This window comes from Pelophylax lessonae (genome assembly GCF_965119305.1).
Source record: "Pelophylax lessonae genome assembly, chromosome: 3".
NCBI lineage: Eukaryota > Metazoa > Chordata > Amphibia > Anura > Ranidae > Pelophylax > Pelophylax lessonae.
This window is the reverse complement of record NC_138770.1, coordinates 520,463,347-520,486,995: the sequence shown is the minus strand read 5'-3', so window position 1 is coordinate 520,486,995 and position 23,649 is coordinate 520,463,347. Positions and strand designations below refer to the sequence as shown.

The window sequence follows — 23,649 nt, the reverse complement described above, 5'->3', positions numbered from 1 at the left end:
TTTTTTTACCATGGTCGGTTCAATCCTAAGACCGGTGTTTACCATTGTGACGTGAGTCAGTTTGGTTGGGGGGGGCTTGTGGAACCCAGATTGCTTCTGGGAGATTGGGAGACTACTTGTCCAGCTTCCCCATCACCTATTATGTGTAAGTCACCCTGTGTCTATTAGGGGCACAGGGTGACCAAGAACCCCAGTCGGGTCTGCACTAATCAGACTCGCTATACAACCACACTGGACTCAGGCTTTCATGTTACCCCGGTTATCCTGGGTTCTATATGTGTGGTTTGTGTTGGGGGAGTGAGGGGCTCTTTCACTTGGGACTGTAATATTTCTGAACAGTGTCCCTCAGGAAATATATAAAGATTTATTGCAGATTGCTAGGATATTGCATAAAGTGTTTTCATAGACCCTTGCTAGTGGGGTTTTATTATTGTTGAATACCTGCATTCCATTGTTCTATTGTTCATGTCTGCCTTGAGTAAGCCTATTATGGGATGTGTATGTTTGTGTGGATTGGCTAAGGGGGAGGGGTTGTCAGAGTGTATATTTTCTTCTGCTTTGTGTTAATAAACAGTTTGATTCTGGTTCACTCCAAAACTTGTACTGTCTAGTTCTTGGGGTAACTATAGCCAGATTCACGGATCCCGTGTTCCAGAGCTTAGGAAGCAGGTTTTTGGTGGAGATACCCAGTCGCGTTGTCCGGATTCCGTCACAACCATAACGTTGGTTTCCCAGACCTTAACGGAATGAGCAAAGCATTTACGCCAGGATTTGGAGGTGTAGCAGATTCCCCTAACCTCACAGAGCTGGCGGACCAGTTGGTTCAGGGGTTGCAGTTCATCTGTGATGCCTCTCTGGATGCGGCTCCCTTAGTCTGCAGGGTATCTGTAAGAGCGGTGATCCTTCGGCGCATGATATGGCTCAAGTACTGGTCTGCGGACCAGGCTTCCAAGAAGGTCCTGCCGGATCTCCCTTTTGTAGGAGATCACCTGTTCGGAGCTTCTATGGATGAGATTATTAAGGGTCTTACAGAGGGGGGGGGAGTACTCTTCTCCCACAGGCTACCAGGAGCAAGGAGTCACGAAACAAATGTGGGCCTTTCTTCTTGGCTCACAAGTAGCCCTTTCGTTCCTCAGGACCTCAGGACAAGGGATCAAAATTCCTTTGAACCCCCTCCGAAGGTGCCAAGAGGCCCTGGTCTGGTAAGCAGAGAGTAGGTCTCTCCACACCCAAAGTCAAGCGCTCCTCTGCCTGAAGGGCTGTCCTCACCCGTATCTGGGGTGAGGGGACGTCTTTGCTTCTTTACAGACCCGTGGACCTCCTTGATTCAAGACAGGTGGGTCCACAAGTTGATTTGGTCAGGTTTAAAGATAGAGTTTCGGTCTTCGCCTCTGGCAAGGTTCTTTCCTTCCAACCTGAGTTTGTCCCCAGATTGCCTGCGAGGTCTCCTCAGGGCGGTGCAAGATTTGCTCTTTGTACCGGTTCCAGAATAGGAACAATTTCAGGGGTTTTATTCAATCGTATTCACTGTTCCCAGGAAGGAAGGCAAAGTTCGCCCAATCCTGAACCTCAAGGCCTTGAACTGCTTTGTGCGGGTACAAAAATTATGTATGGAGTCCATTCACACGGTAGTGTCATCCTTTCATCAAGGGGATCTCCTGGCCTCTATCGATATCAAGGATGCCTATCTTCATATTCCAATATATGTCGGGCATCAGCATTTTCTTCACTTTGCCATGGGCGAGGAGAGCATCATCAATTTATGGCATTACCCTTTTGTCTCGCCTCTGCTCCTCAGGTGTTCACAAAAGTTTTGGCCTCGGTGTCTGCGTTGCTGCGGCAGTGGGGGATTGTGGTACTGGGGTACCTGGACGATCTCCTTCTGCGAGCAGATTCTCCGACTGCCTTGATAGAAAACCTGGACATTACTGTGCGAACCTTGCAAGAGTTCGGATGGAAACTGAATTTTCAAAAATCTTCTCTGGTCCTGTCCACCAAGCTGGACTACCTGGGACTGACCCTGGACTCGGCCTTAGTCCGAGTGTTTCTTCTGGGGGAAAAACTCCAGAAGTTGCAGGATGCGATTCGGCTCCGGTTGTCCAACAGGCGGTCATCTCTCAGGACTTGTATGAAAGTGCCGAGTCTGATGGTCTCCACCTTCAAGGCGGTTCCGTTTGCACAGTTCCACACAAGATAGCTGCAAAGGGAAAATCTTGCTAAATTGAACAAGAATCCACAATCTCTAGACAATGTGATCCTGGTGAGCCAGGGTACGAGAGGGTCCCTGATTTGGTGGCTTCGTTCTCCGGCTCTGCAAGGGAAAATCCTTTCTTCCCCTGTACTGGACAGTGGTCACCCAGGACACCAGCCTGTCAGGGGGGTGTCTTGGGCACAGGTTTGTACTCTGAAGGAGTCCAGACTGCGGATTAATATCCTGGAAATTTGGGCGGTCAGGCTTTGCCTGACCCATTGGACGGATCGTCGGCAGGGGCGCCCATTAAGGATTTAATCAGACAATGCACGGCTGTGACATATGTCAATCACCAAGGGGGCACAAAAAGTGTCCTAGGGGCTTGGGAAGGCGGGCGAAATGTTTAGTTTCAGGCCTCTCTGCTGTGCATATTCCAGGGGTGGAAAATTGGCAGGCAGACTACCTCAGTCGGCAGGCTTTGGAACAATGGTCTCTTCACCCGAAGGGGTTTCATCAACTGTGTCTCTGGTGGGGAACTCCCGAAGTGGACCTGTTGGCCTCATCTCAACAGGAAGGTACAGAGGTTCGTAGCAAGGTCTCAGGATCCTCTGGCCGACACCAGACACTCTGGTGGCCCCTTGGGGCCAGTACTGTGATATATGCATTTCCCCCTCTAAAACTTCTGGCAAGACTTCTGAAAATAATTGGGGCAGAAGGGATTTGGGTTATCCTAGTGGCTCCAAACTGGCCTCACCGGTCTTAGTACTCAGAGCTGCTAAGGCTGGTCCCTGATGTCCCTTGGAGACTCTCTCTCAAAAGATCTTCTGGCTCCAGGGCCGATCTTCCATCCGGCTTTACAGTCGCTGGCTTTAATGGCTTGGCTATTGAAAGCCAGGTGCTGAAGGATAGAGGGGTGTCAGAATCGTTGATTCCCACGCTGTTAAAAGCTAGAAAATCTACTTCTAGAAAGATTTATCATCGAGTCGGGAAGGTGTACAACATTGCATGGTGCGCGTCTCGAGGGGGTCTGACCTTCGTTCTTTTTCGATGACTCGAATCTTGGAGTTTTTCCAAAATGGTGTATATTAACGTTTGGTCTTGGGAGTCCTCAAGGGCCAGGTTTCACCTTGGTGAGTTTCTTTCAATGCCCGTTGGCTAGGCATTCCTTGGTTCACGCCTTTGTTCAGGGGTCTGCCTCTTGGCTCCCCCGGTGAGGTCTCTGTTGCCTTCTTGGTACCTCAAACTGGTGCGGTCAGTTCTTCAGAAACCACCTTTTGAAGATGCTTGTGAGCTTCCTCTGCTTTCTTTGACACAGAAGGTAGCTTTCTTGGCAGCCATAACTTCTGCACACAGGGTGTTGGCTGCGTTGTCTTGTAGTTCACCTTATTTGGTGGTTCAATGAGACAAAGTGGTGCTTCATCCCTGCCAGTCGTTCCCTCCCAAGGCCGTTTCTGGTTTCCATTTAAATGAAGACATTGTGTTGCCTTCTTTGTGTCCTAAGCCTAAAACACCCTAAAGAGATTGCCTTGCACTCTTTGGATGTGGTTTGGGCAATCAGAGTGAACATGGCGGCGACAGTCGTTTTGGAAATCGGGCTCGCTGTTTGTCCTCACAGATCGACCTCATAAAGGGCTGCCCACGTCTACAGCAACCATTTGCGGATGGATCAGGCAGACGGTGGTGCAGGCCTATTCCATTAGGGTCAGGATCCTCCTTTCCCTGTTAAGGCGCGTTGTACGAGGGCACTTCGTGCCTCTTGGGCCTTCCGTCATAAGGCATCAGTGGTGCAGGTTTACAAGGCAGCTACTTGGTCGTCTGTGCACACTTTAACAAAATTTTACAAAGTGGATGTGTTGGAATCCGCGGATGCTACCTTTGGCCGCAAGGTTTTGCAGGCTGCTGTTGAGAGGGCTAGTCCTCTTTGAGGGTGTATTTTTCAGGTGAGGTCCAGTTGTGCCTGGTTGGCTAGATTTGGCCTTTTGGGAATATTTTCTGCTGCGTTTTTCCCACCCCTCATGTTTAACACTGCTTTGGGACGTCCCAATAGTCAAGAAGATTCTTGAGCTGTGTCCGTCAATGAACGAAAGAGAAAATGGGATTTTTTTCTTACCGTAAAATCCTTTTCTCTGATGTTCAATGATAGACACAGCACCCAGCCCCCTCTATTGAGATGGGTTATATTTCTTCTGACACTGCTTTCAACAAAACTGAGTGCCTATATCAGGAAGTGAGAGTATATCCCCTGAGATTGCCCCATAGGAGTGGTAAAGTGTTTTCCTGCCTAGTGTCCTATACTCCTGTAGGGAGCACCATATCCCAATGGTCAAGAAGATTCTCGAGCTGTGTCAGTCAATGAACTTCAGAGAAAAGGATTTTACGGTAGGACAAAAATCCAATTTTTAGGGTTTTCCAGGGTACTTGCTATAAAACTTCTACCTTCCAATATTATTTTAATGTAAACCTGTGCTGGTCTCATACCAGATAAAAGGCCGATGTCTTAGGTGGTGACATTTGCATAATATGCCTACCTGGGGTTAGGGGTTTTCATAGGTACCATAAATTCATTCAATTCAATTGCTGACCATAAATGCATGCCCTTGAAAATTCCCACTTCAGAATGACAGTGCCTATTTTCTAGGTATTAAACCAACACAAGTACAATGTAGCCAAGGAATTTCGGTTATAAATTAGGCCCCTCCCCCATCACCATGGGAAGACACTCATGCCCTCCCACACACACTCCAATAGAACACATTAATTACACAGGTTACTTACCGCTTGGAGATACAATAACAGGCTGAAGAAGTCTTTGTTCTCCTGATGGTGGCAGGCCTAAAACAATGACCAACACGGTACCTAGCGTGGTTCCAACCCATAAACATGGTGCCGTAGATATGTCCGGTTTCCTGGTGAAAGACTCACAGAAATGAAGAGAGGAAATTGCCTCTCGTGATTCTTTGTCTATGCTGGTCACACTTGAACTCCGTGACCGGCTGAAGGAATTGTCTCGGACATCTAATATAACACAAGGTAAATGTTTGTCAGTATGCTCTGTTCAATAAATATGCTTAAAACAAAAAGCTGTGCTCACACAACAATATACCAGATAAATAGAATAAAACTGTAGCTACCAGCAAATAGTGTTCATAAACCGCTATACAGTATGTCATTAGGTTGCATGCATATGATTGTATTACAACACTTCTATCTATGCTGGCTCTTTTTGTCCACAAGGGAGCTCGTAGTAGTTCAACTGATAAAAAAAAAAAAAAAGCTAGTAGTTGAGTGAAAAATAATTGAATAAATGCTTGTTTTGTTGCTTAATTACATGTGTTTATGAGCATATATGGGCATAAGGCGCTTAGAAGCATATGCAAGTATATTCATTCTCTATTGGTTAAAATATTAATTCTAAACACTAGAAGTAAATTTACACATATACACACATTTGAGTAAATTATGCCAGTAAGCTCTACTCTAGAAGATTTGGGGGTATTTTTAAAATATAAATCTTAAGTGCTGCAATGTTCATGGACACATTGGCTGAAACAGAGCTGCGTTCAGAGGTATAAAGAAAAAGAAAAATGAAAAATGCCTCTAAGCTTTTCTGCCCATGTGAATGAGGTCTTAGGGTGCTTCCTTGAGTAAATTCTAAAAATAGTTTTAGCTTTTATTTTGTACATGTTAGGAATAGGGTTGAGCGAACCCGGACTGTATTGTTCGTGATCGTACCGGACTTTTGGGTGTTCGGTACCCGGATATGGACCCGAACATTTTACTGTATATTCGGGATACAGTCTGTTGTTCGGTAATTTTATTTCATGTTTTGGCGCGGTTTTAATGTTTTGGCGTGGTTTTAAAGGCGCGGTTTCAACAGCTGCAGGGCAGCCAATCAACAAGCGTTTAACTAGTGTGCCCTTAGAAGCCATCACAGCCATGCCTACTATTGGCATGGCTGTGATTGGCCAGTACAGCATGTGACCCAGCCTCTATATAAGCTGGAGTCACAAAGCACCGCACGTCACTCTGCTCTAACTACTGTAGGGAGAGGTTCCTGATGCTTCTGAGGGAGAAAAACATTTTCATTCATACGTTACTGTGAGATACACCCTTTGGATACTGTTGTTCTATTCCACTATTCAATAAACACCCATTTAGGGAAAAAAAATGAAATTGCTGCCTAGTCTGCATATTTTACTGTGAGATACACCCGTTGGATACTGTTCTATTCCGCTTTTCAATAAAAACCCATTAAGGGGGAAAAAAAAAATTGCGGCCTAGTCTGCATATTTTACTGTGAGATACACCCGTTGGATACTGTTGCTCTATTTTGCTATTCAATAAACACCCATTTAGGGGAAAGAAAGATATTAAATTGCGGCCTAGTCTGTGTCTGTACGTGTCAGATACACCCTTTGGATACTGTTGTTCTATTCTGCTATTCAATAAACACCCATTTAGGGGAAAATTTATAATTTTGCAGGGTTTGCTGAATATGTTACTGTGAGATACACCCTTTAAATTTGTTTGGCGCATCTCCTTCCACCACCGAGGATTGCAAGGCGCTTCAGTTTGACTCCTGTTGCTAACTTCTCCTACTCCGCTTCCTCATCCACTACCACCTCCGCATCCGGAGCAGTGATCATTTCCAAGGCTTTCAGGGCAGTCATTCACAAGTGGCTCCGAGGGTGGGTTCCTGCACCCATAAATGCCAGGTACACAATTGTCCAGCAAGGGCACAGTTCTGGAGGATGACAAGGTGGAGGAGGAACCATGTTCACAGCAGGGTGGCACCCAGATAACCGATAACAACAGATACTACACTTGATCTTAGCCAATAGGTCGAGAAGCAATGCTGGTGGCATTCCCACCTGACAGCGGGGGCACAGTGGAAGCACAAGGCGAAGGCAGAGGAGGTCGCCAACGCAGCCAGGGCACCGCCAGCACCTCAGAAGGCAGGGTTAGTATGTATGAAATGTGGAAAAGCTTTGTCGGCACGCCACAACAACCAGGACCACCAGCTGTTTTTTTTTTTAAGCCCGTGGTGTGTGAACACACTCAGACCATCACCCGGTGGGTGCATTAAAAAGTGCACACCAAAAAAGTGAAACACAAAAAATGCACAGGGTGTACACATGGTCCCTGACCCTGATCCCCCGGGGCGCAAGGCTCCTGACAGGGACTGGGGTACTTACACTGGCTAACCTGGCCGAAACCAGGCAGCCTCTTTCTTTAGGAGGTCTGCTGAAACAGACAACCCTGAGTACTAGGTGGGGCTCTCCCGAAGAGAGACCCCTTGAGAGAGGGCGAACCAAGCCAGAAGGCCATATCCACACCCACCCAGGACTTTCAGGGACAGGCCCAAGGACCTACACCCTACTAAATCACGCTGTGCAAAATAAGTGTACCGCCACAATAAAAAAAACAAAACGTGACACACACAACACATAAGTATGGGGAAAGTTATAGTGAAGAAGAAGTGCAAGGTTAGTGCCACGTTGCAATACTATGGCAGGCCCTTCAGCCAGGAATAAAAAAATCCTCTGGTCCTGACTCCTGACCAAAAGGCCCGGCCCTAGAGGCAGGTGTGAAAAACGTGTGTAGGAAGTGCAGTGTCCTTGGTGCCATACTCATAGTGTTGCCATCCACCGTGAATTATGGCACCACTGGACTGCCACTCCAGGGGCACATACACCACAGGCTTTTCAGAATCCCGGTCCTTGGCAAGACCAGTGCAGCCCCGTCCCTACCAGAAGGCCTCAGAACTTAGACAGCTTTGGGAGAGCCCGGCCCACAACCAGGGACACATACCTTTTCCAAGGCCAGACTAAACCCAGAAGGGGGAAAAAAGCCCCCCCCCCCCCCCGCCGCCATCACCGTTCCTTACCATATACCATATACAGTTCCTTACCATTCCTTACGTACTATACACGTACTGAATGACAGGTCTACCCCATTCAACTTCTGGGTCTCCAAATTGGGCACATGGCCTGAGCTTGCCCTTTACGCCTTGGAGGTGCTGGCCTGCCCTGCAGCCAGTGTATTACCTGAACGTGTATTTAGCACGGCTGGGGGCGTTATCACAGACAAGCGCAGCCGCCTGTCCAGAGCCAATGTGGACAAGCTCACGTTCATTAAAATAAACCAGGCATGGATCCCACAGGACTTGTCCGTACCTTGTGAAGAATAGACATGTATACCGCCCTTACCCAGCCATTGTTGTATTTTTGATCTTTCTCACTCTTTTGGGGTGTACCCTAATTTAAAAATAAATTTAAAAATAAAACAAAAACCAGTGTTGGCTACCTCGTCCTCCTCCACCGCCGCTTCCACCTACACCGCCACATCCACCGCCACCTCAACCTCCTACTCCATATGGGCCTCGTCCTCCTAGATCAAGATGATTAATTTTTATTTTTATGTTTTTTATGTTATTTTAAGTTATTTCCCTATCCACATTTGTTTGCAGAGTACTTGCCATACTCTTAAGAAGATTTTGCTGCCATTTGCAGCCCTCTAGCCCTTTCCATGTTTTTTCAGAGCCATTTTAGTGTTTAAAAGTTCGGGTCACCATTGACTTCAATGGGGTTCGGGGTAAAGTTCCGGTCACGAACCCGGACTTTTTTTTCCAAGTTCGGCCGAACGCGGACATCCAGGTGTTCGCTCAACTCTAGTTAGGAACAAATACAGGTTATTACATCTTTCTTTGCTTTTTTGGTAAGATCAAATGTTATGCTAAAGCCCCTACCAGTGCATTATTAAGCAATTAAAGTATATATCTAAACCTAAGAATAAAATTTTTAAATATTGATGCTCATCGGTTGATAAATGTGATGGTTGCATTTGTTTTCATTTGTGAAGCCAACTACATTTTTTCAGTTGACCTTTCCAGAAATGTAGTGACCTTGTAAGTTCCTGAGAGCTGAGCTGAAGGAAAAAAACATCTTAACTTTCTTTTTTAAACCACAAATCCTCCCACCCTATGTAAAGAAGGAGAGAAAGACATGTTTATAATCCAGCCTGACTGACAAACACAGCTACAACTATTGTTGTAAATGAGAAAAAATAGAAGTAGTGTAATTTTTTGCTGTTTTATCAGTTGAAAATAAAAGGAGAAAAAGATGCCTGAAAACGAATGCAGTCACCACATCTAAGGGCTAGTAAACCGCAAAACACAATATTTTTTGTTTTTGAGTTAAAGTCCTTGTAACCAAGCAAAACTCAGATAAATTAAAATTTACAATAAAGCAGTCATGGACAAATATCTAGGGAAACTAGCTAAGGAGGGGAAGCAAAAAACCAAAAACAAAATTAAAGTTTATTTCTAGCCTGCTCTCTACTAGTTGCCCAATGAGTTGCATCAAGCCAGTAATAATGGCGAAGATAATGTACAACTTGTTAAAGACTGAAAATCACAGTCATCATGCACAGGTGCTTAGTACACAACTTTTACAATGAAAGTCGTGAGTGCAATTGTATGGTGATGAAAAGAATAAATGCATTTTCTAGAAGATAGGCATCTGAAACAGGAATATGTAAATTGCTAGCACACATACTAGGCAGTTATGACTATTTAGCATTGGAAAACTTGGCTTTACCTAGTTCAGGCTTTAACTCTGTAGGTAGGCTTAACTTCCTTGACATCTTTGCTAAAAGAGAAAAACAAAAAGACATTCTTAAAATTAAAATGAAAGCAGAACTTGGCAGTAGGAGGAATAATCTGATGGCTTGCCTTGAAGTTTGGCTTCAGGAATACAATGTGTGTAAAGTAAACGAAAACAATAGTAGCTTTTAAAGTTCAACTACTATGGATCACACTACTCTGAAAACCTGAAATGTGGACGCTAGTGCAGAACTTGACATTTGCCTTTTCAATGAATTAGCCGGATTCTCAACATTTAAAAATGGTTGAAAATTTGACAGCATCCTGATATTAAAAGATAATTACTTCTAATGTACATTTGGTTTGATAATATATTGAGTGATACTATGAAGAACTGCAAATATAACCTCTTACCTGTCATTACTTTCCCTGTGCTTGAGTGAGATCATGACAGGCACAAGGCCAGCATAACATTGTGTTGCTTACACGCAGCCAGTGTGCTGTCTGCACTGTACAGTCAAGAGAGCAAAAGGTCTGAATATCAGCACTTGGAAACTCTACTTACCTGTTTGATTCCAAGTCTTTGGTGCCAGGGGCACAAATTATGTTTTCCTTACTGTACTCACGTATGCACTGGTCATGAACAACTGGAAGACAGCAGCCCCTGCATAACTTTTAAGTACTTCCCATTACCCTATCCCACGCAGTTCCAGTCAAAAGTGGTAAACACAATGCATATGCACAGTTTATAAATCCTTGCTGGTTTTGTAAAAAAAAAAAAAATTAAATTACTCATTACAATTTCCTAGTAAAAATATCTTGAAATATTTTTGCTTTCTATAGAACTTTATGATTAGACCCTTGAAAGGAGAGTCCTCACAGGCACCAGTAGAACTTCCTTTTATTCATTACATCTCCATCTCCCTTGTTGCATTAATATAATTTTTTACTCTTGTCTATTGTAGTGCACCAAATGTGAGCATTCTAAGCACAACATCTGTATCACTTAAAATTGTAAAGAAGAAATGTTTTCTCTCTCATGCAGTGGTGCTGTGCCCGCACTACATGGATTAACTGCTCATTTCTGTCCGGGGCAGAGGCCTCCAAACTTTCTAAACAAAAGGCTAAATACAGTCCTTTAGACTTTAGGGGGCCAGACTGCAGTGGTCATCGGGAATAGAAAACGTCCAAGCACCAATTGAAGTAAACAATACCCCATCTTTGGTAGGAATTGTGCCCCATCGATGGTGTCATTGGGAGGAATTGTGCCCCATTGCTGGTGTCATTGGGAGGAATTGTGCCCCATCATTGGTAATATTGGAAGGTATTGTGCCCCATCATTGGCATCACTGCACCCCATTGTTGGTGTTATTGGGAGGGGCTGTGCCCCATTGTTGTTGTCATTGGTAGGAATTGTCCCCTTTTTTTGGTGTCATTTGGAGGAATTGTGCCCCTTTGTTGGTGTCTGTAAATGAAATCATGCCCCAAGTGCCAGATAAAAGCAAGCAAAGAGTTGCACTTTGGAGACCACTGGTCTATGGCAGGGATCTCCAAACTACGGCCCTCCAACTGTTGCGGAACTACACATCCCATGAGGCATTGTAAAACTGACATTCGCAGACATGACTAGGCATGGTGGAAACTGTAGTTCCTGAACAACTGAAGGGCCATTGCTTGGAGAGACCTGACCTAGGGGATTGGAGAGCAAAGATGTACTCACCTAATCTGCTGATCCTCCCAGCGCAAGACCAGTCCCTGCTGCCCCCCCACCCCTGCCGTGGGCTGTTCCTGACATCACACCCATAAACAGGCTCTGAACATGAGGACGGCAACAATAGTCCACTGCTGGATGTGTGGGAGTGTTATTTTCAAGAGGATCGAGGAATCGGGTGAGCAGTTAACACATGCAGTGCAGGCACAGCATGGGGGGAGAAATGGCCAGGGTTCTGCTTTAATAGTGATATTAAAGGCTTGGCTTTTGAAAAAACATGTCAAACTTACCTGCTCCGTGAAGTGATTTTGCACAGAGCAGCCCGATTCTCCTCTTCTTGGGTCCCCCGCTGGCACTCCTGGCCCCTCCCTCCTGCCGAGTGCCCCAGAGCACGCAGAGAACAGGTGGGGCAGGGCCACTGCTCTGTGTGTCCATTCTCACACAAAGCTGTGGCTCGGCCCCTCCCCTTCTCTTCTCATTAACTGATTGACAGCAGCGAGAGCCAATGGTGCCCCCTGCTGTCCCAGCCAATGAGGGAGAGTCCTCAGAGAGCTGAGCCTCTTTCGCACATCGCTGGGACTCAGGTAAGTATTAGGGGGGCTGGGGAGGGGGGGGGAGAGACTGCTGCACACTTTTTTTTAACATAATGCATAGACTGCATTAAGGTAAAAAAAAATCTGCCTTTTGAACCACTACTTTAAATCCCTCGTCCAAAAGAGTTCTTTTATATTTATACAATGTTTAAATATGAAAAAGACCCACTCTCACAGTTAAGACACCCATGCTTAGCACGAATCATAAATTACCAGTATTTGCATACAAAATGTTACATGCAGATACTATTCTACAAAAATTATCAAATTGAGTAAAAAATAACTATTCCAAACTGTTTCCACCATTTTATTATATGCAATAGGAATCCATCTGAAGGTAGGAGCAGAAAAGTGAACCTTCAATGTTACTTTCACCAACCAACTTCGCAGCTGGACACTCACCAGATTGCAGCCAGATTGACCGCTATCAAACAGAAAGTCAATATTGCACAAGCTATCAAGAACCCAGAAAATAGTTAATCCACATTCCATCTCAAAAGCATTTTAGCGATTCCACATTCCTCTATTCCACCAGATTCAGAGTAAATGTTTCCCTCATATGAAGATAAGCAAACATTTGCCACAGTCTAGAACAGCAACTATAGCAAGAACACTTGCATGTTGTAGCGCTGTACCCAGCACTGGAGTAAGAATTCTGTAACCCTGCTAGCGTGCGTGCCAACTTACATGGTCGACAAACACATAAAAATTGTCACTCAAATCCATGCTCAATGTGCTGGACTTCATATATTAAGAAAAATTGTTTGGCAGAGCAAACTTTAATATTCAAAATTGGGGCAAAAATAAAATTGGGGTATTAGCTAGATACCAATAACATACTTCCAATGACGTGTCATTAAATGTTGATTTTGGTAATGGTTACACACAGAAAAACTACACAATGTTAAGGGGGTCTGAATAAGTAGCGGTTCATGCATGCTCCAAAACCAGTTACCGCCCCCCGCGTCATCACTTTCACGTGGCCCTCCAGTGAGGTATGCGCTTCACCGCTGCCCCAATCTGACTGAGTGCCCTGATTGGTTCTCCCCTAGTGTCATCTTCTGGCTGCTGGCCAGCCTCAGGGACAGAAACACTGCGGACCCGGAAGGACGCCGAGCTATGAAGATAGACGCTTACCTCCATGTAAGTTTTTATTATGGGTCAAAATTATTTACATCTGCTACACTGAGTGGCGCCTTTTTCTCTTTTCTGCATATTCGAATATACAGTGATTGTGAAACAAATTTCCACGACTTTTCCAAAACTTTGTGGCTTAAATTATTTTCCAAAGCTTTTCCAGGCCTGGAAATTGCCATTTTAAAATTCCATGACTTTTCCAGGTTTTTAATGACCGTACGAACCCTGCATGTAGCTCATGCAACTTGATTCTTCTGCTCTGCAGTTAAGATTTACATGTTTTGTCCCTTCTCAAATCTGTGACTAGGCAGTGAAAGGAGAAGCAACAGACTGAGGAGCTTTTCTCAGTCACTCAACTTTTTTCCACGGTTTGCATTTTCCATGTTTGCACATGAGTAATGCAGCATACCTGGTTGGCTCCTTGTGCTGCCGCTCACTCTACCAATTTCAGCTACGCTGTACAGGGGATTGTTAGAGGCTGATACCAAGTCAAATAAAGGTACCTCATTGCCTATGTTAAAAAAAAAAAATGTTTAATGATGTGTTAATTAAAACAGAGTTGCATTATTTGTGCCCTTTTTATCTGCCTAGAGTTCAGCTTTTAAGTCAGTTACTCGCATGTAAGTTCCAAGCAAACTAAATGAAAACCTTGACCTCTCTCCCTTGAGATACATTAAGTGACATCTTCACTAGGCTGCCACTTTGATACAACAGAAACACTCAGTTTACTTGTGGTATGTAATTTATAAAACATGCAATATACCCTTTAAATAGAATGTATAAATATCAGTGGCATGAAAAAAAAACACATGGCTTTTAATCAGAACCTCATGCTCCCTATAGAGGGCATATTTATAAAGCTGCAAATCTGGCATTCACCAAACACTCACTGTAGGTGACTTTCAGGTGCATGTCACTTAAATGACAGCAATTGATTCACCAGTAAATGCTTGCATGTCACATTCACTGCTTTGTAAATATTCCCGTGTGTTCATGTAGAACACACACTATATTAGAGTATACAAAGCACTTACAAAAAGGTAGCCACGGGGGTGATACAGTCTGAAGTAAATAATTTTGTTTAAAGCATATTTAACTAATCACATACAAACATTTTTAGGACTAAAAACTTAATACCTTTATTGCTTGAACACAAACCTAGAAACATCCCTACTGTATTATTAACAGAGCTCCCAATTCCAATATGCAAAGATTAAAGCAACATACCACATGCCAAAAGTGAGTAAAGCATCCAAACCAAGTGCTCAGTTCCACTCACCAAGTGTGTAAATGGTTAAATAGCATGGTTCAATACAACAAAACAAATCAGTCAAATATTATTCAGACTGATGATTACCTGGTAGTTTAGGGTTGCTTAAATAAAACCACTTTATTAATTGTAACATTTTGCATTGGGTGTTCATATGTTGCATTTACTGAACCTTGCTATTTTCCCAAATACCAATTATAGGAATATTTATTATGGCAAAATTAAAACAAAGATGATCTTCCCGAAATTTGTGATTTTTGTTAATCCAAAAGTCCCCGAATTCCAATCATAAGAAGCAAACGTGATTATCCATTTTGCAATCAAAAGAAGAGATTGTTGCCCTGGCCCCCATTTGTTAGTTTGGTAAAGAGGAGGACACAAATATAGGATAGCAGGAGAATTGTGTCTGTCCTACCTATATCAGTTGCTACCGCCCTGGAAAACTTTCTGCCCTTGATCTTCACTGTAAATAACATGTCAATACAAGACATCAGTGTCTAATAGTGGCTCAAGCTGCATCAAACTAGAACATGAACATACAGAAATACTGTACCCTTTTCTATAAATAATTTCATTGATTGTTCATCATCAGAAGAGGGGGAAGAGCCACAACCTACACAAGTGAAGACAACATTGAATGAAGACATATGGGACAAAATCAATCCAAACAGACACAGCTGTGATTTTAGAGAAGCAAGGTTAATAATTGTTAATGAAAACACATTGATGACAAAACATAAATGAAGCTAACAAAAAGAAAAAAAAAGCGAACAAAACGCTACAGCTGAAATAAGTTAAAAAATGCTCCTGCAAAAAAGCTGAAAAACTCCTTCTACAGTTGCAGCTTTCTACTGGCGTTTTGTTAACGTCCAGTGTGCATAAGGCCTAAAAGCGTAAACAATGCTTCTCACAGGCCAGCATTTACAGGTTTGGCAAAGCAGGTAAATTAAATTCTTAAATGGTACTTCAGGTGACTGCTCCTTGATAAAGTAGGAAGGTTCCACAGCACACCCTCCCTCTATAGTTTCATCAAAAACATGTCCCTTATGGGCAGGGAAAAAAAATAGGATTTTTGACCTACCTGCAAAAAGCCTTTTCATAGAGTATTTTAGACCATAGGATCCCGTTCTCTGAGTATTAGGTACATGCTGACAGCTTCAGGTGATTGGACTTCACAAATAAAGTTGTGAGCAGTCCATATATAAACCCCTCCTCACCTCCAGCCAGGCTCTGATTTATAGCAAGCAATATAGAGTGCGTCATAAAAGCAGGTGGGTGGGACCTGCGTCCTGTAATGTACTCCAAGAAAAGGATTTTACAGGCAAATAAAAAATCCTATTTTCTTAATCATACATTATAGGACATGGGATCAGAGTCATAGGCCACGAGACCTTCAAAATAAGTGCAATTGATGGGTGGGCAACAAAGCAAGCATTCTAAGAGACCGTGGGGGTTATTTACTAAAACTGGAGACTGCAAAATCCGGTGCAACTCTGTATAGAAACTAATCAGCTTCCAGGTTTTTAAGCGGATTGTAAACTAAATTTAAATTAAAAAGCGTGCTCTTAACACTAAACACCCAGTAAAAGTGTCTGCATAAGTGATGTCTTCATAAAAGTTCATGAATAGTATTCCATGCACAAATCAGTGTCCAGCTTCTAATATATAGATTTCGCTTGTGCAATTCCAAACTCCAGACTCCAATCTTCCAATTTTTGTTTTTTTTCACCACTGTGTAGAAAGTGATCTCAACTCTGCATAAGACACCACACTCACCGGTTTTATTTGCCCCTCATTCCACTGATTGGCAAAAAAAGCTCAAATAGATTTCTTTAACAGTGGCTCCATCTTCCATCAGCTCCCCATACTCTCCACAGCCATACTAAGGCTCAGAGAAAAGAGTGGCCCACATAGTAATAGTAATTACTAATAATAATTATAGTAATTACATAGTAATCCCACAACAGTCAATTTATTAAAATTCAGGACCAGTATTAAAAAAAACACTCACAAGCGCATTCAAATGATATGCCCATCAACATTCCATAGCAGTCAGGACCGCCAAGACTCAAGCGATCGGTGAAAGATGCATCTCACCGCACTCACCAACCACATCACCTCCACCTGGCATTACTTTCAGGCTGGTATCTGATGTAACTTCCAGTCGCTGTACTGCCCAACTTTGACACATTTTGTCACTTTAGACTTCGTCCAAGGGTGTGCTTGGTTATGATCTCTCCCTTGTCTGATAACAAGATCAAGCCAATAAAAGGCTATTCTCCTAGAGTATATATGTATATCCAAGGATTAAGGCCTAAATTAAGTTGCTGCAGTGTGGGCGCCACCTAGTCGTCATATCAAAGTTTCGTTTTTTGTAAGAATATTTTTCTTCTATATTATGTTAGCAGCATCAACCATGATTACAGACAAAATAGTTCTAATCCCTTCAAGACTATAATTTGTGTTTTTCAAAACATTTTTTGACCTGGTCTCTATACTTCCTCTGTTGTTCACCCTAATGTATCCAAAGCCCTCTCTTGTCTACTTGGTGGGCAGTTTTCTCCAACTTCTTGGATTTTTTCTATTCAAACTATTTGACCCAGGATAACGGCGGTCGCATGTTTGGGGTGAGAGCAGGTCCACAATCTAACTGTGTACATCTTGCTGATAATGTGCTTTGCATTTTTCTTTTGTTGTAGTTAATCCTCTGATTATTTAAAATTTTCCTGATTCTGTTGAGCTGGGGTGCAAAAGGGTCCCTAATCTGGTGGCTTCTCTCTGTCACTTCGAGGGGGAAAATCCTCTCTCTCTTTGCACTGGATGGTTGTCACCACGGATGCCAGCTTGTCTGGGTGGGGAGGTGTCCTTGACACAGATGTGCTCAGGGGGTGTGGACTCTTCCAGATTCCAGACTGCCGATCAATGTACTGGAACTCCAATAAAAGGCTATTCTCCTAGAGCATATATGTATATCCAAGGATTAAGGCCTAAATTAAGTTGCTGCAGTGTGGGCGCCACCTAGTCGTCATATCAAAGTTTCGTTTTTTGTAAGAATATTTTTCTTCTATATTATGTTAGCAGCATCAACCATGATTACAGACCAAAATAGTTCTAATCCCTTCAAGACTATAATTTGTGTTTTTCAAAACATTTTTTGACCTGGTCTCTATACTTCCTCTGTTGTTCACCCTAATGTATCCAAAGCCCTCTCTTGTCTACTTGGTGGGCAGTTTTCTCCAACTTCTTGGATTTTTTCTATTCAAACTATTTGACCCAGGATAACGGCAGTCGCATGTTTGGGGTGAGAGCAGGTCCACAATCTGTGTACATCTTGCTGATAATGTGCTTTGCATTTTTCTTTTGTTGTAGTTAATCCTCTGATTATTTATAATTTTCCTGAGGAAGCCACAGTAGGCAAAACATGTAGAAGATTATATCCGAGACCATAAAATTGATGCAACTGTGATGCATTAAGTAAAACTGCAATATTGGGGCACATATGATGTTTTCTATGGATGGTTAACAAATAAAATGTTATAAATGTCGGAAATAAAAAATTTTGATTTTGTTTTTTGTATTTAGGACACCGTTAAAATCCGTTAAAACAACCGTTTTTTTTTAGTAAACATGCAGAATGTTTGAACCTGAAAGATGATGTGGAGTCCTTAGATCCAGAATGGAGTGAATGCCTCCTTTCACCTTGGGGACAATGAAGAAGTTTGAGAAGAAACCCTAACACAAAAGTGAAAGACTTAGACAGCCTACCAAAAAGTAGTTTCAAGAGAGGACAAATGCAGTATAGCCCAAAGACTAACTTTATTGCAAATTTAATACAAAAATAATTGAAAAAATAACCTTCAAAGCAGACCATTAAAAAATGACAACGTTGTCATATAGAAAAAGTTGCTGTATTAAGATTTTTGGTTTGGAGGACATCACCGTAAGGGTTTTTGGGGAGTTCCTTTTCTGGGACAGTCAATGACCCTCTGATAGGAGTTGCCCGAGAGCACCAAAGATCTGCCTGCTTTTCCGGGGAGGATAGCAAATTTGACAGCATGAAAGCTGGGTGGAGGCAAAGACTACAATTGCAGTTCGCAGCCCTTGAACACAACGTTCTGGAACTAAGCATCTTAGATTTGCCCAAACCAGATGGCAGTGAATGATGACAGACATCCCTCCACTTAAAAAGTGGGTCGCCTGCTCATAGCAAGAAGTGCTACTCTTCCCCTATGACTCCTTGATGTAAGTGTCCGGGGCATTGCCCATTAAAGGGCCTTTTCACGGGGCACTTCTTGCATGGAAGGTCTGCAGTCCAGTGATTGATTCAAAGGATAAGAGCCGAAAAGAAGCTCATCTTGAATTGACAGTGCAAATCCTTCAACACCTGTAAAAAAAGGCAGAAGAAAAAAAAAAAAAAAGGCTATAGGGTACACCAATATGTTAAAGGACAGCTAGATATGACAAAATGGCACCCGGGGTACTTAGCCCTGTTTATTAGACCAGAGACAATTCTGGCAAACAGACAGGTTTGTGACATCAGGTTAACTAGCCTGACCTGCCAGGGCCTAAGGAAAGCTTCCAAACTTTCCAGCAGGGTCCTTGAAAAGCAGTGTATCAGGAGCAGTTAGTGGTTGTAAATATATGGCATTAAATGTAAACAAAGCATATTCCTCTAAAAGGTGTACATGTCTCAATCTAGAGCACTAAGTGCCATTCCTATTTGCCTTGTTCCTTCGCTATCTGCACGAGTCACTTTTGACAAGTTTTCCTGACTCCAAGAGTTAAAAAGTGACAGAGGATGGAGCTCCAGCACACAGCCTGTGATAGACAGCCTCAGCTCTGTTCCTGCGTGCGGGGGCGAGTCCCTTCCCTCAGCTCTCCGCACTGAACTTTGTAGTATGTAACTTCAGCTCCCCGCCCCCTACTTTCTGAAAGCTTACACAAGCTGTAAAAGGACTTTGAACAGCCATAAAGGAGAGAGGGCTGCTGATCAACAGATACAACTTAAGGAGGTTTGGTTTTATCTCCTTTTGTTTCAGGGGTATCACCTGAGGTTAGTCAATTCTCTGGAATATGTAAGGGTTTACAACCACTTAGGATTTAGGGCATAAAAATTGGATTTTTGACTTACTGTAAAATCCATTTCTCTGATTTTCATTGATGGCTCCTTATCTTCTTGACAGTTGGGTTACACCGCCCCTTACAGAAGTAGGACAATAGGCAGGAAAAAAACTGGACTACGCCTATGGGGCAGTCCCAGGGGGTATACTCCCACTCTCCGCTATAGGCATTGAGTTTTGTTACAAGCAGTGTCAGAAAACCCACTCCACAGAGGGGATGGGTGCTGTGTCTGTCAATGAACATCATAGAAATGGATTTTATGGTAAGTCAAAAATCCAATTTTCTCTTTCATTCATTGACGGACACTGCTCCTTATCTTCTTGACAGTTGGGACGCCCCAAAGCAGCGTCAAACGAGGAGTGGGAACAGCCAGAAAAAATTCCCAAGGCTAAACCATAGCCAACCAGGTAACATGGAGCTTAAACATAAATATCTGGAGCTCACATATAAAAAAACAATACACCTTTAAAGAGGACCAGGTCCTCTAAACAGCAGCCTGCAAAACCTTGCGGCCAAAGAAGGCATCCGCAGATGCCAATTCATCCACCTTATAAAACTTTGTGAAAGTGTGCACAGACGACCAGGTGTCCGCCTTGCAAACCTGTAGCACTGATGCCTGATGACGGAAGGCCGAGGAGGCACTAATCGCCTAATAAAGGAGGAACCTGACCCTTAATTGAATAGGCCTGAATCCCTGTCTGTCCGATCCATCTGGAAATGGTCGCAGCAGAAGCAGCCAGCTTTGAGGTCCATCCATGAGTACAAATAGTGAGTCTGACTTCCGAAAAGACTCCGTAGCTGCCAGGTACAGCCTGATTGCCCAGACCACAGCCAAAGAATGCAAGGCAATTTCCTTAGGATGTTTAGGTCTGGGACATAGAGAAGGCAACACAATGTCTTCATTCAAATGGAATTCAGAGACGACCTTTGGATGAAACGACGGACAGGGACGAAGAACCACCTTATCTTTGTGAACTACCAGGTAAGGTGAACGACAAGACAATGCCGCCAGCTCAGACACTGTGTGTGCAGAAGTAATAGCCACCAACAAAAAAAAAAAAACACAGTCTGGGACAACGTAAGCAGGGGAACCTTCCGATAAATTCAAAAGGAGGCTTCTGAAGAAGAGACCGCATCAAATTGAGGTCCCACGGCGGCAATGGAGACCGCAGTGGAGGAGCCAAGTGTCGAACTCCCTGGATAAAAGTGCGCACCAAGGAATGTGTGGCCAATAGACGTTGAAATAAAACCGCTAAGGCCGAAAACCTGGTCCCGTAGGAGGAAAATCAATATCCAAGCCACCAAAAGGAGCGAGGGTGAACCTCAAGAGACTCACACCACGCCTATGTAGATCTTCCAAGTACGATGGTAGATCTTCCTAGGAGGTTGATTTTCTAGCCTTTAACAGCATAGGAAACACAGATTCAGACAAACCTCCATCCTTCAGCACCTGGCTTTCAACAGCCAAGCCATTAAAGCCAGCAACCGTAAAGCAGGATGGAAGAGACGCCCTTGGGACAGCAGATCTTTCCTAAGAGAAAGTCTCCAAGGAGCATCAGCAACCAGGCGTACCAAGCCCGGCGAGGCCAGTCTGGAGCCACTAGAAAGACCAGAATCCTTTCTGCCGCAATCCTGCGCAGGAGTGTTGGCAAAAGTTTGAGAAGGCGTAAATCAGACGATACTGACTCCAAGGAGCCACTAAGGCGTCGGCTAGAGGGTCCCAAGAAAGTGCCAAAAACCTCCGACACTTCCTATTAAGATGAGAGGCAAACAAGTCCACCTTGGGAGTACCCCACCAGAGGCACAACTTATGAAACACCTCCAGATGGAGCGACCATTCCTCCTGGTCCAATGCCTGTGGACGGAGATAATCCGCTTGTCAATTTTCCACCCCTGGAATGTGTACAGCAGAGAGGGCTGGAACGAATCGTTCTGCCCACCTTAGAATACCAGCTACCTGCTGATATGCCAGGGCACGTCTTTTACCCCCTTGGTAATTGACATAGGGCACAGCCGTGGCATTGCCCGATTAAATGCGTACCAGACACCCCTGAAGGGGAACTATCCAATGATCAAGACAAAGTCTGATCGCTCGGAGTTCCAGTACATTGATCGGCAGTCTGGAATCTGGAAGAGTCCACACCCCCTGAGCACATCTGTGTCGAAGACACCTCCCCACCCAGACAAGTTAGCATCCGTGATGACAACCATCCAGTGCAAAGAGAGAAAGGATTTTCCCTTTCGAAGTGACAGACCGAAGCCACCAGATCAGGGACCCTTTTGCACCCCAGCTCAACAGAATCAGATTGTCTAGAGCCTGAGGATTCTTGTCCCATTTAACCAGGATCTCTCCTTGCAGGGATCTTGGGTGGAACTGTGCAAATGGAACCGCCTTGAAGGGGGACACCATCAGGCCCAGCACCCGTATACAAACCTGGAGGGAAGACTGTCTGCTGGACAACAGAAGCTGGATTGCCTCCTGAAATTTTTGGAGTTTTTCCAGTGGAAGGAACTCTCTGGCTAAGACACAGTCCAGAGTCAGACCCAGATAGTCCAGTCTCGTGGACGGAACCAGAGCAGAATTCTGAAGGTTCAGAATCCAACCAAACTCCCTCAAAATTCCCAGAATAATCTCCAAGTTGTCCATCAGCTCAGTCTGTGACTCTGCTTGCAGAAGATTGTCCAGGTACCCCAGTACAGTGATCCCCCCCCCTGACGCAACAATGCTAGTACTGGGGCCAACACTTCCGTGAAGACCCAAGGAGTGGAGGCAAGACCAAAGGGTAACGCTACAAACAGAAAATGCTCCTCGCCCACGGCAAAGCGGAGGAAGCACTAGTGACCAGCAAATATAGGAATGTGAAGGTAGGCATCCTTGATGTCGATAGAAGCGAGAAATTCCCTTTGATGTAGGGACACCACTACCGTGCAAATGGACTCCATTCAGAACTTCTGTACCCGCAAAAAAGCAGTTTAGGGCCCTGAGGTCCAGAATTAGACGTACCTTACCTTCTTTCCTGGGAACTGTAAACAGGTTTGAGTAAAACCCCTGAAACGTCCCAAAGTCAGAATCGGGACAATCACCTCTTGAAGTAAAAAGTCTTGCAACGCCCCAAAGAGACCCCGTAAGTGATCTGGGGACATGCGCAGGGTGGAAGGGAAGAACCTTTCCGGAGGCTATGACTGAAACTCAATCTTGTAGCCAGACCGAATGACTTTGTGGACCCACTTGTCCTTTACCAGGAAGGTCCACAGATCTGGAAACCAGAAGATGTCCCACTACCCCAGATACGGGTGAGGGTGCCCCATGCAGAGGAAGCCTTGTCCACAGGTCTGGAAGAGCCCGCTTGTGACTTGCCAGATGAGGTCCTCCTCGAACCTCCGGTGGAGGCTCTGAAGGGCTTAGATCCCTTGTCTTGAGACCCTGAGGGATGAAAAGGCCTCCTTTGGGGCAAGAATGGCCGTCTACGATGGGGCTCCTTGCCCTTGGAAGCCTGCGGAAGAAGAGTACTCTTCCCCCCTGTGAGGCCCTTGATGTCATCCAAGGAAGCTCCAAACCGGCGATCCCCCACATATAGAAGATCAGCTACGGCCTTCTTAGAAGTCTGATATGCAGACCAGCATTTCAGCCAGATAATACGCCGAAGGACCACTGCTGAGACAGACCTTCTGGAAATCAAGGGAGCTGCATCCATAGAGGCATCACAGACAAAACTATAGCCCCTGGACCAATTGATCTGCCAGCTTAGCAGGGGGGAAGCTGTTCATCCTCCAGGTCCCGGCGTAAAAGTTTAGCCCACTTAGTCAGAATTTTCAACACCAGGGCAATAGTAAATACTGGCCTAAGTGACAAACCAGCCAAAGAGAACAAATGGCGGGTCAGAGCCTCCGACCTCCTATCAGCCAGATCTTTAAAGGCCAGGGACCCCTCAACCGGAATTAAGGTGACTTTATTTAACCTGGAAACCAGCGAGTCTACTACAGGTGGGACTGTCCAATTTTTAAGTAAGGAATCCTCATAAG

The 23,649-nt window shown here is 44.3% G+C and overlaps 1 protein-coding gene across 3 annotated transcripts in view; it reads right to left on the bottom strand.

Moving 5' to 3' along the window:
* Positions 1-23,649, bottom strand: part of STXBP5 (syntaxin binding protein 5) — a 925,152-nt gene that overhangs the window by 99,534 nt on the left and 801,969 nt on the right. Inside the window, exons 20-23 of one of the 3 annotated variants that reach the window (XM_082250146.1) lie at positions 15,059-15,118; positions 14,921-14,968; positions 9,790-9,840; positions 4,967-5,206 (exon numbers count right to left, since the gene is read on the bottom strand). In XM_082250146.1, the coding sequence (XP_082106272.1) occupies positions 4,967-5,206; positions 9,790-9,840; positions 14,921-14,968; positions 15,059-15,118 (399 nt within the window). The remainder of the gene's footprint in view (positions 1-4,966; positions 5,207-9,789; positions 9,841-14,920; positions 14,969-15,058; positions 15,119-23,649) is intronic. The other 2 variants (XM_082250147.1, XM_082250148.1) reach the window with 2 other exon arrangements.